The sequence below is a fragment of the Gorilla gorilla genome, chromosome 8 (assembly GCF_029281585.2).
Source record: "Gorilla gorilla gorilla isolate KB3781 chromosome 8, NHGRI_mGorGor1-v2.1_pri, whole genome shotgun sequence".
NCBI lineage: Eukaryota > Metazoa > Chordata > Mammalia > Primates > Hominidae > Gorilla > Gorilla gorilla.
This window is the reverse complement of record NC_073232.2, coordinates 80,960,772-80,975,497: the sequence shown is the minus strand read 5'-3', so window position 1 is coordinate 80,975,497 and position 14,726 is coordinate 80,960,772. Positions and strand designations below refer to the sequence as shown.

General features: G+C 38.1%; 1 protein-coding gene across 14 annotated transcripts in view; it reads left to right on the top strand.

The window, feature by feature from the left end:
- Positions 1 to 14,726, top strand: part of LOC101130677 (zinc finger protein 37A) — a 56,302-nt gene that overhangs the window by 17,346 nt on the left and 24,230 nt on the right. For 8 of the 14 annotated variants that reach the window (XM_055353701.2, XM_019035502.4, XM_019035505.4 and 5 more), the window contains 3 exons: positions 4,109 to 4,235; positions 4,535 to 4,630; positions 6,722 to 12,666. In XM_055353701.2, coding sequence (XP_055209676.1) covers positions 4,109 to 4,235; positions 4,535 to 4,630; positions 6,722 to 8,169 — 1,671 coding nt within the window. In that variant the 3' untranslated portion in view covers positions 8,170 to 12,666. The other 6 variants (XM_063710143.1, XM_063710142.1, XM_063710141.1 and 3 more) reach the window with 5 other exon arrangements.

Here is a 14,726-nt window from a genome sequence, read left to right as displayed (position 1 = left end):
AGATGAAAACTTGGCTTATAATCTTATAGCAGTTCCCTTGTTTGTTTTGAATCACATTTCAACCCAAAGGATTCCCTTTAGCATTCCTTGCAGAGTAGATCTAGTAAAAACATACTCCTTTAGCTGGTGTTCATCTGGGAATGTCCTCATTATTGACAGGCATGTTTGCCAGGCATAGAATTCTCAGCTACAGCTTTTTCTTTCAGCACTTTGAATATATCAGTCCAGTGCCTTCTAACCTCCAAGGTTTCTGCTGATGATCTTTTTTTTTTTTTTTTGAGACGGAGTCTCACTCTGCCACCCAGGCTAGAGTGCAGTGGCGCGATCTCGCCTCACTGCAAGCTCCGCCTCCCGGGTTCACGCCATTCTCCTGCCTCCGCCTCCTGAGTAGCTGGGACTGCAGGCGCCCGCCACTACGCCCGGCTAATTTTTTGTATTTTTAGTAGAGACGGGTTTTCACTGTGTTAGCCAGGATGGTCTCGATCTCCTGACCTCGTGCGTGATCAGCCCACCTCGGCCTCCCAAAGTGCTGGGATTACAAGCGTGAGCCACCGTGCCCGGCCTGCTGATGATCTTTTTGAGGTTCTTTTGTATGTGACAAATTGCTTCTCCTTTGCTGCTTCAAGATTCTCTGTCATTTTTTTTTTTTTCCTGACTGTTTTGTTATAACATGTCTTGGTGGATGTATTTGAGTTTATTTTGAGTTTATTGTGCTTCCTGGATGTATAGATGTGTGTCTTTCACCAAATTTAGGAAGTTTTGGCTTTTCTGCAAATACTCTATTTCCTTGCCTCTCTTTTATTCTTCTACATTTCCCATAATTTTTGTGTTGGTCAGCCTGATGGTGTCCCATAGGTCCTTTGGGTTCTGTTTATTTGTCTTAATTCTTTTTTGCTCTGATTCTCAAACTTGATAATTTCAGTAGTCTTATACTTAAATTCACAGATTCTTTTTGGCATTCCCAAATCTGCTGTTGAACTCCTGTGGTGAATTCATTATTTCAATTATGGTACTTTTTAGTTTTAGAATGTGTATTTGGTTATTATAATTTCAATCTCTTTTTTGATATTTGGTTTGTAAGTTGTTTTCATGGTTCTCCCTAGTTCTTGTATGTTTTCTTTTAGCTTTTGAGTATATTTAAGACTGTTGATTTAAAGTCTTTGTTTGAGAAGTGTTATGTTTGGTTTGCCTCAGTGTTATATGTCAATTTATATTTTTCCTGTGATTGGACAACACTTCCAGTTTCTTTGTATGCTTTGTGATTTTCTTGTTCCTGTTGAAACTGGGCATTTTAATATTATAATTTGGTAACTTTAGAAATCACTTTCCCTTTCTTCTCTAGACTTTGCTGTTCTTAATATTGAAGTCTTCAGTCATCCATTTGTTTTTATGAATTTTTCAAACTGGTTTTTGCAGTCTCTATTTTAATTTCTAGTCATGTGTGGTCACTGAATTCTCTCTCTTTAGCTTGTGTTCAGGTACTGTTTTAACAGGCATTTTTCCTGGAAGGCCAGGATTCAAACAACAACCACCAAACAAAAAAAACTAAAAAAAAACCCAACAAAACCCCTTTCCTATTATTTGCAAATTGGCTCTGTCCTGGGGCACTTTTTAAGCACTTAGCCTGGTCCATTTAGAACTTCATCTTAGTCTTCACTGCTTGCTTGCACTGAGCACAGAGATTAGCCAGAAGTAAAACCTTCGGGTCTTTTGAGGTCTTTGCCAAGCTTCTCCTGTCCTGGGTATGTGCTTGGCGTTCTGAATTCCCTAACCCATGTATGCCTAGTGTTCCATTATTGGAATGCTAAGCATGTGGGAGTTATTTATATCCTACTGCTCAGGGTCATTTCAAGGTCTGATTGCAAAAATTAAAAAAAATTGCAACCTCAGACATAAACGGGCTATAATGTACACAGTGCTCTTGATTGCCCTCATTTCCCTCCAAAAAAGTCTCTCCTTAGCTTTTTTTTTTCTTTCAGAATTCATTTTAGAATGGTATTTATCTCCTGGATTTATCTATATTTTACAAGCTATTCTTTTATTATCTATTTTTCCAGTTTTTATTTTGTTATAATTTGTGCAATTTTATATATTTAGATTTGTACAATTCTGTATTTTACATCCATTTTCTTTTCTCTTCTCTTCTCTTCTCTTCTCTTCTCTTCTCTTCTTTCTTTTCTTTCACAGAGTTTCACTCTTTTTGCCCAGGCTGCAGTACAGTGGTGTGATCTTGGCTCACTGCACCCTCCGCCTCCCAGGTTCAAGTGATTCTCCTGTCTCAGCCTCCCGAGTAGCTGGGATTACAGGCGCCTGCCACCATGTCTGGCTAATTTTTGTATTTTTAGTAGAGACAGGGTTTCACCATGTTAGCCATGCTGGTCTTGAACTCCTGACCTTGTGATCCTCCTGCCTTGGCCTACCAAAGTGCTGGGATTACAGGCATGAGCCACCGCACCTGGCCCATTTTGTTTTCTAGTAGTGTTCAGAGAGTATTTGTTTTGTTTTCATAGTTAGGCAAATATTAACATTTAATTTTGGAATGCTCTTTTTTTAGTCTGTGATTTTTTTTTTTTTTTTTTTTTTTGAGATGGAGTCTCACTCTGTCACCCAGGCTGGAGTGTGGTGGCACAGTCTTGGCTCACTGCAATCTCTGCCTCCTGGGTGCAAGCGATTCTCCTCCCTCAGCCTCCCAAGTAGCTGGGATTACAGGCGTCCACAGTCAGGCATGGCTATTCTTTGTCTTTTTAGTAAAGATGGGGTTTTACCATGTTGGCCAGGCTGGTTTTGAACTCCAAACCTTAGGTCTCTTCCAAGCTTCAGAATCATCTCTGTAGCCTTCCACTGGATATGCTCACTTCCATGACATGAAGACATTCCAAGAGTAGCATGGCCTGCATGTGTCTTACTGTCACTCTGCACTCTCCCCTCCCCCAACACCCACCCTCCTGGTTCTAATTTTCAGACCTTCTAAGGCCTCTATGCAGGCCCTCTGGAAGTAGCCCTTCCTCTCTTCCTCTGCTTAGTGAATTCCCTCTTCCACATCTCCACTGCTGCCCCTTGGTATAGACAATCTACCTCTAATGCTGCTCTCCAGCAGTCTCAACTCTACTTTGGTGGCATTGCTTCCTCAGTGAAAACTGAATTATGTTACAGAGATTCAGGTGTGTATTTCCAGTTCACTATCAACTTCTGCTATTCGCATCAATGACCTGGGGTGGGTGGAGCAGGGAGCCTATGGCCTAAAGGAAGTGTGCAAGATAATTGTGTTTATGTCATACACTGCCAGTCCTTTAGGGCATGGGAGGAAAATATCAGCATGCCTGTTTATATTTTTATCTAAAAAATAAGAACAAAATTAAGCTTTCCTTATATGTGGATTGGTTGTATTTTATTTACTTTATAAATAAATATAAATAAAACTAGTAGCTGCTAAAAATTTTTATGGATTAGATGAGTGATAAATATTTGGAGAACACTAACAGGATTAAAGCCAAAAGTATTTCCTAGTCTCCCTCATCTTCCATGCCTCTGCAACCTTTACCTCATCACAGGTAAGACATGCTCTTATCCTGTTAAGCAGTTCCACTGACTTGCCACATATTTTTTCAGGTTTTTAACCTATTGTTAAGTTTTTCTTATATGTTTGCAAAGGAACTAAAGTTTTACCACTTTAGTGAAATCTCACATGAATTTGCACAGAACACTTTTATGATCCATCTGTGTTACACATATCTGTGGTGTGAGTCCTTTAAGTCCTGTGGTAGGTATGTCTCTGTATGTATGTTTCCTTATGAGAAGATATGTTCCTCTCTTGTAAGGAAGACTCTTGTGTTCAAATTGGAATACTCAGAAACTAAGAAAGCTCTAGGCACATGTAGGCACTAAATATTTTTGCATTAAGTAATAAATTAATGCACCAACAGGATATTTCTACTATGATTTTTTACTCACGATGTGTAACATAAAACAACATATATCATAGGGGCCCTTTATAACAGTTTCTATTTAATTTTCAACAATAAAAATGGTAAGAATTAGTCCCTAAACATCTTTTTTCATGTCAACTGATTCTTATCACTTCAGACTGAGCAAAATTGTGATTTTCCAGGGATCAGTGTCGTTTAGGGATGTGACTGTGGGCTTCACTCAAGAGGAGTGGCAGCATCTGGACCCTGCTCAGAGGACCCTGTACAGGGATGTGATGCTGGAGAACTACAGCCACCTTGTCTCAGTAGGTAGGTAGGAAATGTTTCCCATGTAGAAGGCCAGAATGCATGTCCTTTCTTATCAATAGAAACTTGTGGAACTTTTGTAAAATATAATAATATTTAGGTTTGAAATTCAGAGGTCAAGGACAATTTATCCCTTTTGGATACCAGAAAGAATGTTTTCCTCTGCCCCCATGACAGGATTAAATGAAGTGTGTGTGTGTGTGTGTGTGTGTGTGTGTGTGTGTACTCTTTGGGGTATACTGTCTTCCTCCTTCAGGAAAACCCACCCAGTTTGTCCCAAGTAATACAATTCTCATTCACAGGGTATTGCATTCCTAAACCAGAAGTGATTCTCAAGTTGGAGAAAGGCGAGGAGCCATGGATATTAGAGGAAAAATTTCCAAGCCAGAGTCATCTGGGTGAGTTAGTATGTGCCAGATGGAATTTAAAGGAAGGTAGATCACAAAGGGTAAGTTTGGATAATAAGACCATTGAAATGTTCTTTAGGAATCATGTTTTAGAGGCTCCAGACCTTTGGAAGTAACATGTTGACGTGACCCAAATATGCATTGACTCTGAATCACCCAGCATCTCCCAGTATCACTTTCATACACACATCTTGTTTTTTTTTAAATTGTGATATAAATATATAGCCAGAGATTAATAAAATTATATATATATATGTAACACTCATGTACCCATCATTGAGATGAATATATAAAGTGATTTTTCAACACCCCCAGAAAGCTCCCTGGTGTACTCTTCCCAGTAAAGAGCATCCCTCCTTTTGTAAAAGTAAATATATTTTTCTATACATGCTTTTTTGAGTTGCTCATTCATTAGCTTTTTACCATATTTACCATTTTTTACAGAATTGTTTTAAAATAGCCTGGGCCCAGTGGTTCATGCCTGTAATCCTAGGTCTTTGGGAGGCTGAGGTGGGAGGATCACTTCAGCCCAGGAATTTGAGACCAGCCTGGGCAAAATAAGAAGACCCCATCTCTATGAAAACTTAAAAAATTAGCCAGGCATGGTGGCACACACCTGTGGTCCCATGCCTGGCTAATTTTTGTGATCCCAGCTACTGGGGAGCTGAGGTGACAGTCTTGCTTTAGCCTGGGAAGAGGCTGCAGTTAACTGTGTTTGTGCCATTGTGCTGCAGCCTGGGTGACAGAGCAAGATTCTGTCTCTAAAAAATAAAAAGCAATTAAAATTAAAATTAAACATTCAACCAGTAACGATTTCAGCGTGAAGCCTGAAAAAATTTGTGTTTGAAAAAGCTCTCCGGATAATATTGATAAACATTATTTGTTAAGTACCATTGATTTAAATATCTATATAGGGCACTGAGAGAAAATCATAGGTAAAGTAATGGCTGCCAGGAACATAGTTGTTGAACAAAAACAGAACTGCATGAAATATTTTAAAATTCAGTGTTTAACAAAGAATATTGTTATAGCAATCCAGCTGATGTTTGTGCTTAAATGAATTATACAAACAGTCCTTTCATGTTTTTTAGTAAATGAACCTGGGAAATTTGGGAAGGAAACTTTTTAAAAACACTGTTAGACTGCAAACTGACAATGGAAAAACAATCAGTATGAGATTATGATGGGAATGAGCAATTTATGAGGGACAAACAGCTGAACTTACCTAGAGTGAAATATATTCACTTTAGACTTGTAAAAGAATGGCTTGGTTCTAACCTGAATCTAAATGTAAAGATATGTTTACTTCAGTGATACCTTGTTTAAAAAAAAAGTGTTTGTTCTTGGGACATTGGACTCAGTATAGTATAGGACAGTTGATGGAATAAAGGGCAAATCCCATAGCTGGAATAGAACCATAAACCTGATCCTGTGGCAAGGATGGCTTGTTCACTCATTGATTTCACTCTTATTATTGCATACTTTTATTCCTAGTGAATCAGAGCTAGAAAAACAATTGAGCCAGGTGCAGTGGCTCATGCCTGTAATCCCAGCACTTTGGAAGGCCAGTGTGGATGAATTGTTTGAGGCTAGGAGTTCAAGACCAGCCCGGCTAACATGGCAAAATCCTGTCTCTACTAAAAACATAAAAACTAGCCAAGCATGGTTGTGTATGCCTGTAGTCCCAGCTACTTGGGAGGTTGAGGCATGAGAATCACTTGAACCCAGGAAGCGGAGATTGCAGTGAGCTGAGATCACGTCACTACACTCCAGCCTGGATGACAGAGCAAGACTCTGTCTCAAAAACACCACCAGCACCACCACCAACAACAACCAAGAACAACAAAACCACACAGAATTCTAGCCTGGATTATAGGACTATGAATTAGAACATTTAGAAATTTAATTTGTTGCTGCTGTGTTGAATTGAAAAGAGGTATAAGACTGGAAGTGTGCACATTGTCATAACATAGGTATGAGGAGATAATGGCCTAAACTGAGCCATGCCTTCAAATATAATGCTAAGTTTATTTCTCTTACATATCCTCGTCAACTAACCTTTCTTTTCACTCTGTATTTCAGAATTAATTAATACCAGTAGAAACTATTCAATAATGAAGTTCAATGAGTTTAACAAAGGTGGAAAATGTTTCTGTGATGAAAAGCATGAAATAATTCATTCTGAAGAGGAACCTTCTGAATATAATAAAAATGGGAACAGCTTCTGGCTGAATGAAGACCTCATTTGGCATCAGAAAATTAAAAATTGGGAACAATCTTTTGAATACATTGAATGTGGGAAAGCTTTCCCTGAGAATTCACTCTTCCTTGTACATAAGAGAGGTTACACAGGACAGAAAACCTGCAAATATACTGAACATGGGAAAACCTGTGATATGTCATTTTTCATCACTCATCAGCAGACACATCCAAGAGAAAACCACTATGGTAATGAATGTGGAGAAAATATCTTTGAGGAATCCATTCTCCTTGAACATCAGAGTGTTTACCCATTCAGCCAGAAGTTAAATCTCACTCCAATTCAGAGAACCCACTCAATTAACAATATTATTGAATATAATGAGTGTGGAACATTTTTCAGTGAAAAATTAGTCCTTCATTTACAACAGAGAACACATACAGGAGAAAAACCTTATGAATGTCATGAATGTGGAAAAACCTTCACCCAGAAGTCAGCCCACACAAGACATCAGAGAACACACACAGGGGGAAAACACTATGAATGTCACAAATGTGGGAAGACCTTCTATAAGAATTCAGACCTCATTAAACATCAAAGAATTCATACAGGGGAGAGACCTTATGGATGTCATGAATGTGGGAAATCCTTCAGTGAAAAGTCAACCCTTACTCAACATCAAAGAACACACACAGGGGAGAAACCATATGAATGTCATGAATGTGGGAAAACCTTCTCATTTAAGTCAGTCCTTACTGTGCATCAGAAAACACACACAGGGGAGAAGCCCTATGAATGCTATGCATGTGGGAAAGCCTTTCTCAGAAAATCAGACCTCATTAAACATCAAAGAATACACACAGGTGAAAAACCTTATGAATGTAATGAATGTGGGAAGTCATTCTCTGAGAAGTCAACCCTTACTAAACATCTAAGAACTCACACAGGTGAGAAACCTTATGAATGTATTCAGTGTGGAAAATTTTTCTGCTACTACTCCGGTTTCACAGAACATCTGAGAAGACACACAGGGGAGAAACCTTTTGGATGTAATGAATGTGGGAAAACCTTCCGTCAGAAGTCGGCCCTAATTGTTCACCAGAGAACTCATATAAGACAGAAACCCTATGGATGTAATCAATGTGGAAAATCATTCTGTGTGAAGTCAAAACTCATTGCACATCATAGAACACACACAGGGGAGAAACCCTATGAATGTAATGTTTGTGGAAAATCATTCTATGTTAAGTCAAAACTAACTGTACATCAGAGAATACACTTGGGGAGAAACCCTATAAATGTAGTAAACGAGGGAAATTACTCTGGGTGAAGTCAGAACTTTGTAGAACACAGAACATAAAGGGTGAGAGAAATCTGTTAATATAATGATAATGAGAACACCTTTGCCCTGAAGTCAGTTCTCACAGTATAGAAGAGAACTTAAAGAGGGAAAAAAAACAATATGAAGATAGGGAATGCAGGAAAACATTATTCTGGAATTTGGACCATACACTATGTTACAAAACTAAAAGTGGAAAAAACTTATTGGTGAATGAATATAGGAAACATTTAGCCCAATGCCACTCTTCATTAAACATCAGAGAATTCACACGGGTTGAAACCTGGGTCAGCATCCCTAGGTTGAGAAGGGATGCATTTTTCTGCTACTACTACAGTTTCAAAGAATACCTGAGAAGACACACTTGGAGAAACCTTTTGGGTGTAATGAATGTGGGAAAACCTTTCATCAGAAGTCAGCTCTAATTGTTCACCACAGAACTCATGTAAGACAGAAACCCTATGGATGTAATGAATGTGGAAAATCATTCTGTGTGAAGTCAAGAGGCCAGAGAAAATGCACAAACTGTAGGAAACTATAGGAAAGCATTTACTATGAGGTTATATTTTATGGAGTATATGTAATAAGAAGTAGCTTCTCAGTGAACATCAGATAGTAGAGAAAGTATTTTTAACTGTATCCAATGTGTGGATGTTTTAAGTTAAAATCTAAATTTAATATAGAACAGAGGTGTTGAATTGCAGGATATTTAGCAATTTAAGAAAATGTGGAAAAAATATTTTTATTGAGAAATAGCATTTTACTTTGTTAATATCTAGTTTAGTTCATTGTCAAGACTGCTATTTTCTAAGAGACTTCTAAAGACGCCACTCAAGCCAATGGCTATAAGTAGTTCAAAGGTTTATTGCTTAGCCATATGAAAAATAAGGGAAGATTTTTTAGCAAGGGGACCCACAAACAAGAGTGCTCTTGTATGTCCAGAAGAAAGAGAAAGACCCTCAATCAGGGGCCATAGTACAGGAGCCCACCAGCAGGATTTTTGAATAATCCTAGGGCAGACTAAATTCAGACGACCCGTCTCAGAATGGTGGATCAAAGCAGCAAGTCAATTTGCCTTGTATGCAACTTATGAGGATTAGTAGAAGAGAGTGGGTCCAGATTTCTGGTGGTTTCTGCCCTGCAGATGTCTAACACATAAGCTAGGACATTCTGCTGTGAGTGACTTACTGTACCCAACTCTATTTCTCTCCATACTGAAACATGTCTTTCATAGGTGATACAACTTTTTAAAATGTACATGTAGATATAACTTAAATATGGAGCTTTCAAAAAGCACAAATTGGCTGGGCATGGTGGCTCACGCCTGTAATCCCAGTACTTTGGGAGGCTGAGGTGGGCAAATCACCTGAGGTCAGGAGTTCCAGACCAGCCTGGCCAACATGATGAAACCCTGTCTCTACTAAAAATACAAAAATTAGCCGGGCATGGTGGTGCACACTGGTAGTCCTGGCTACTAGACAGGTTGAGGTGGGAGGATCACTTGAACCTGGGAGGTGGGTGTTTCAGTGAGCTGAGATCATGCCACTGCACTCCAGCCTGAGTGACACAGAGAGATTCAAAAAAAAAAAAAAAAGCAAAAATATACTTTGCTATTGGGTAAGGTATACTAGTTGGCAGCAGAATGGACCCATTGAGGATAACTATAAAATTACAGAAAATATTTAAATGCAACTTATTGCTATAGAAGCAAAGAGGACTAAAGGGCAAAATTCTAGAGAGTGGTAAATCTCAGAAAGCACAAGCATAGAATGCAGCTCTGGGGGCCCTTTCCACTTCTGGCTATAGGGAAGAACCTGAATACTGAACTTGATTCAGGCAGAGGACCATAACCTGGGGGTCAGGGGAAGGCATGGGGGGGACCAGGAACCAGGAGAACAATCAAGACTGCAATGGAAAAAATGGATACATTAGGGGCTTCAAACACATAATTTCTCAAGAAATTTCCAGATGTCTCATGCTGCATAGGGCAGGAGCCTGAAAAGCTAATTTGCGAAGATAGTAAGTAGGATTTTTGTTTTGTTTTGCATTTTGCAGTACAAAGGAGAAATGATTAGAACTTAGGAAGTGCCAGCGGGTTGGTGAACATGCCATCAGTAAAAGCCCTGGAAACAAGGTCATACTAGAGATTGGTTGTGCCTTGTCACAACTGCAAACAATACTGAGTGGAATATTCAAAAACTTGCTTAGAAAGAAAACTCTAGGAACAGATGGCTTCACTGAAGTTATTCCAGATATTTAAGAAATAATACCAGGCTTTTATAAACTTTTCTAGAAGAAAAAAGATGGAACTTTTCCAATTCAGTTTTTGAGGCCAGTACAACCTTGATACCAAAACCTAAAAAAAAAAAAAAAAAAAAAAAAAAAAACCCATAAAGCTATAGACCAAAGTCTCATAGATTTAGATGCAAAATCCTAAAATTGAAAAAAACATCTAGCCATATCCATAAACTATATCATCACCAAGAGATGTTTATTAGGGCAATCAAAAGATTTATTATTTTAAAAAAATCAATGTGGACTTCCATTCCTCTTTCTTTTGACTCCCCCCTTTGACTTTTCATGTATTCCTTCCCCAGAGTGGAGGAGTTAGACTTGCCTCGTGGGATGAGAGGAGTTGTGGCTTTGTGTCTGCTGGCACCAAGAGGGCTGAGGGTGAGGTGTGGAAGGGACAGGGGGAGGAGATGGGCAGCATTGTTCAGAGATTGGTAACACTGAGCAAATAAATATGTTGAGAATGATGACAGCAAGATTTCTCCATTAAAGAAGGTATTTATAAAAATAGGAATGAGGAGAGCTAGAAAACCTGGAGTGTGGCATTAGAATAGAACTCATATCTTTTAAATATATAGGAACAAATAAAGAAATTGTTGTGTGTGCACATATGCATATATTTTGTGTTCATTCTACTGAGAGGACCTAAACACAATGACATCTCAGTAACAGTAAGCCCACCAACTGCCAAGTTATTAGTTCCTAAATACTATCCACAAAAAAGGGGAACAGGGATGATTCCTAGTCAGAGATTGGGAGAAATACAAGATAAGCCTGAATCATCTCATGTACCTAACAGTAAGAAAATACTCTGGCTGGTCTCAGTGGCTCATGCCTGTAATTCTAGCATGTTAGAAGGTCAAGGTGGGTGGGTTGCTTGAGCTCAGGAGTTTGAGACCAGCCTGGGCAACATGGCACAATTGTCTCTACAAAAAATACAAAAATTAGCCAGGCATGGTGGCATGCACCTATAGTCCGAGGTACTCAGGAGGCAGAGACGTGGGAGGATCACTTGAGCCTGGGAGATTGAGGCTGCACTGAGCTGTGATCGTGCCACTGTACTCTAGCCTGGAAGACAGAGTGAGACCCCGTCTCAGGAAAAAAGAAAAAAAAAGATGTCATTCAGCAGGTTAATGGATAAACTGTGGAACATCCAGAAAACTTTAACATTCTTCAAAGAAATAGAAAACACAATCCTAAAATTTATATGGGAACCACAAAAGACTTAGAATAGTCAGCTATCCTGAGCAAAAGGAATCAAACTGGAAGAATCATATTACCTGACTTCCAATTATTCAACAGAGCTACAGTAACCAAAACAGCATGATACTGGCATAACAATAGACACATAGGAACAGAATAGACAACCCAGAAACAAATTCATACATCTATGGTGACCTCACTTTTGACAAAGGAATGAAGAACATACATTGGGGAAAAGATAATGTCTTTAATAAATGGTGCTGGGAAAACTGGATATCCATATGCAGAAGAATGAAACTAGACCCCCATCTCTTAGCATATACAAAAATCAAAATTAATTAAAAAGTTAAATATAAGACCTCAAACTATGAAACAGCTAAAAGAAAACATCGGGGAATCTCTCCAGGACATTGGAGTGGGCAAAGATTTCTTGTGTAATACCTGGCAAACAGGCAACCAAAGCAAAAGTGGACAAATGGGATCACATCAAGTTAAAAATCTTCTGCATTGCAAAGGAAACAACAAAGTGAAGAGACAACCCATAGAATGTGAGATAATATTTGCAAACTATCCATCTGTATTAGGCCATTTTTGAAGTACTACAAAGAAATACTTGAGACTGAGTAATTTATAAAGAAGAGGTTTAATTGGCTCACGGTTTTGCAGGCTGTACAGGAAGCATGGTGCTAACATCTGATCAGCTTGTAGGGAGGCATCAGGAAGTTTCCAACCATGGTGGAAGGCAAAAGGGGAATAAGTATCTCACATGGCAGGTGCAGGGGCAAAGAGAGGGGGGAAGGGAAGTGCCACACAACCAGATCTTGTGAGTACTCAGATTTTGTGAGGGGTGCTTGAGGTCATGGATACCCATTTACCCTGATGTGTTTATACACATTTCATACCTGTATTAAAATATCTCATGTACCCCATAAACATATACACCTACTTTGTACCCACAAAAATTTAAAAATAAAGTTAATTTCAATGTTTAAAGACTTGTTATTAAAATAATAGCAGTTTCTATAAATTTAATATTTCAATAAAACTCCCAGTATTTATTGTTAACACTGGAAAAAGTTTTCCAAAACGTATATGGCAGAAATATGGGCCTTGATGTGAGGACAGCGTCAATTAATGAGGGATCCTCTCCCTTGACCAAAACACCTTCCACCAAGACCCACCTTTAACACTGAGCATTACCTCTCAAAGTGAGATTTGGGCAGGGACTAATATCCAAACTATATCAACATCTGACAAGGTGTTCACAACCAGAATATATAAGGAGCTATAACAATTCTATAGAAAAAAAAATCTGATTTAAAACTGGGCAAAAATCTGAATAGACGTTTCTCAAGACATACAAATGGCAAACAGGCATATGAAAAGGTACTCAACATTATTGATCCATTAGAGAAATGCAAAGCAAAACTACAATGAGATATCATCTCACCCCAGTTAAAATGTCTTCTCTCCAAAAGACAGATAATAACAATGCTGAAGAGGATGTGGAGAAAAGGGAAACCTCGTGCACTGTGGAAATGTATATTAGTACAACCATTATGGACAACAATTTGGAGGTACCTCAAAAACTAAAAATAGGGCTATCATACAATCCCACAATTCCACTGGTAGTTATATACCCCAAAGAAAGGAAATCAGTATATTGAAGATATATCTGCACCATGTTTACTGTAGCACTACTCACAATAGCCAAGATTTGGGAGCAACCTAAGTGTCTATCAGCAGATGAATGGATAAATAAAATATGGTACATATACACAATGGAGTACTATTCAGCCATAAAAAAGAATGAGATCCTGTCATTTGCAACATTATAGATGGAACTAGAGATCATTAAGTGAAATAAGCCAGGCACAGCAAGACAGACATCACATGTTCTGACGTATTTGTTGGAGCTAAAGATGAAAACAACTGAACTTATAGAGGGTAGAAGGATGTTTACCAGAGGCGGGAAAGGCAGTGAGGGCATGGTGAGGGGGAAGTGGGGAATGTTAATGGGCACAAAATGTAGAATGACTAAGACCTAGTATTTGATAGCACAAGGTTACTACAGTCAATAATACTATGCAGCCATAAAAAATAATTGTGCATTTTAAAGGTATAATTGAATTGTAACACAAAGGATAAATGCTTGAGGTTATGGATACCCCATTTACCCTGATGTGATTATTAGAGATTGCATGCCTATATCAAAATATATCACGTACCCCATAGATATATACACCTAGTATGTACCCACAAAAATTAAAAATAAAGTAAAATTTCAATGATTAGGAAGACCATTGTTAATATGTTTCCTTTAAATGTTTCTATGAATTTAATACAATTTCAATAAAGCTCCCAATATTTATTCTTAGTACTGGAAAAAGTTTTCCAAAATGTGTGTGGCAGAAATAGGGCCAAAATAGGCAAGAAAATATTTTTGAGATGTCAGTTTTCCTCAAATTGTTCTATTAATTAAACACCACCTGAATTAAAATTTGACAAGTGGATTATAAATTTATGTGGACATTCAAAACAATTGTGGATACATGAGTCCAGAATCACAGCCATAAACCATGAGGTGCTTGGGAGATTTTCAGAAAATATGCCAATGAAATCCAAGGGGAAAGACATGTCTTCAAAAAGTGGTGTTACCTTTGACTCCCCAAAGCATATATAAAGCCTCTACTCATCATAGATCTAAATATAAGAGCTGAAACTTAAAACTTGTAGAAGAAAACATGAGAAAATTTTTGTAGGTTTGAGTTAGATGATGATTTCTATATAGGACAATAAAAATATGGAACATACAAAAATAAATTTAATGCATTTAATTATAATACAAATGACTTACTTTAAACTTTGATAAATTAGATTTTGTTAAATTCAAAAGCTTGTGTTCTTCAAAGCACACAGTTAAGGAAATGGAAAGGCGAGTTATGGAGTAAAAAAACATACCTGTAAAACAGCTTTGGGTAAGAATAGAAGAAAAATCCTAATAAGAAAATTGGTGAAAGAATGGTGTGGAAAGTTCACTACAGAAAAAATAT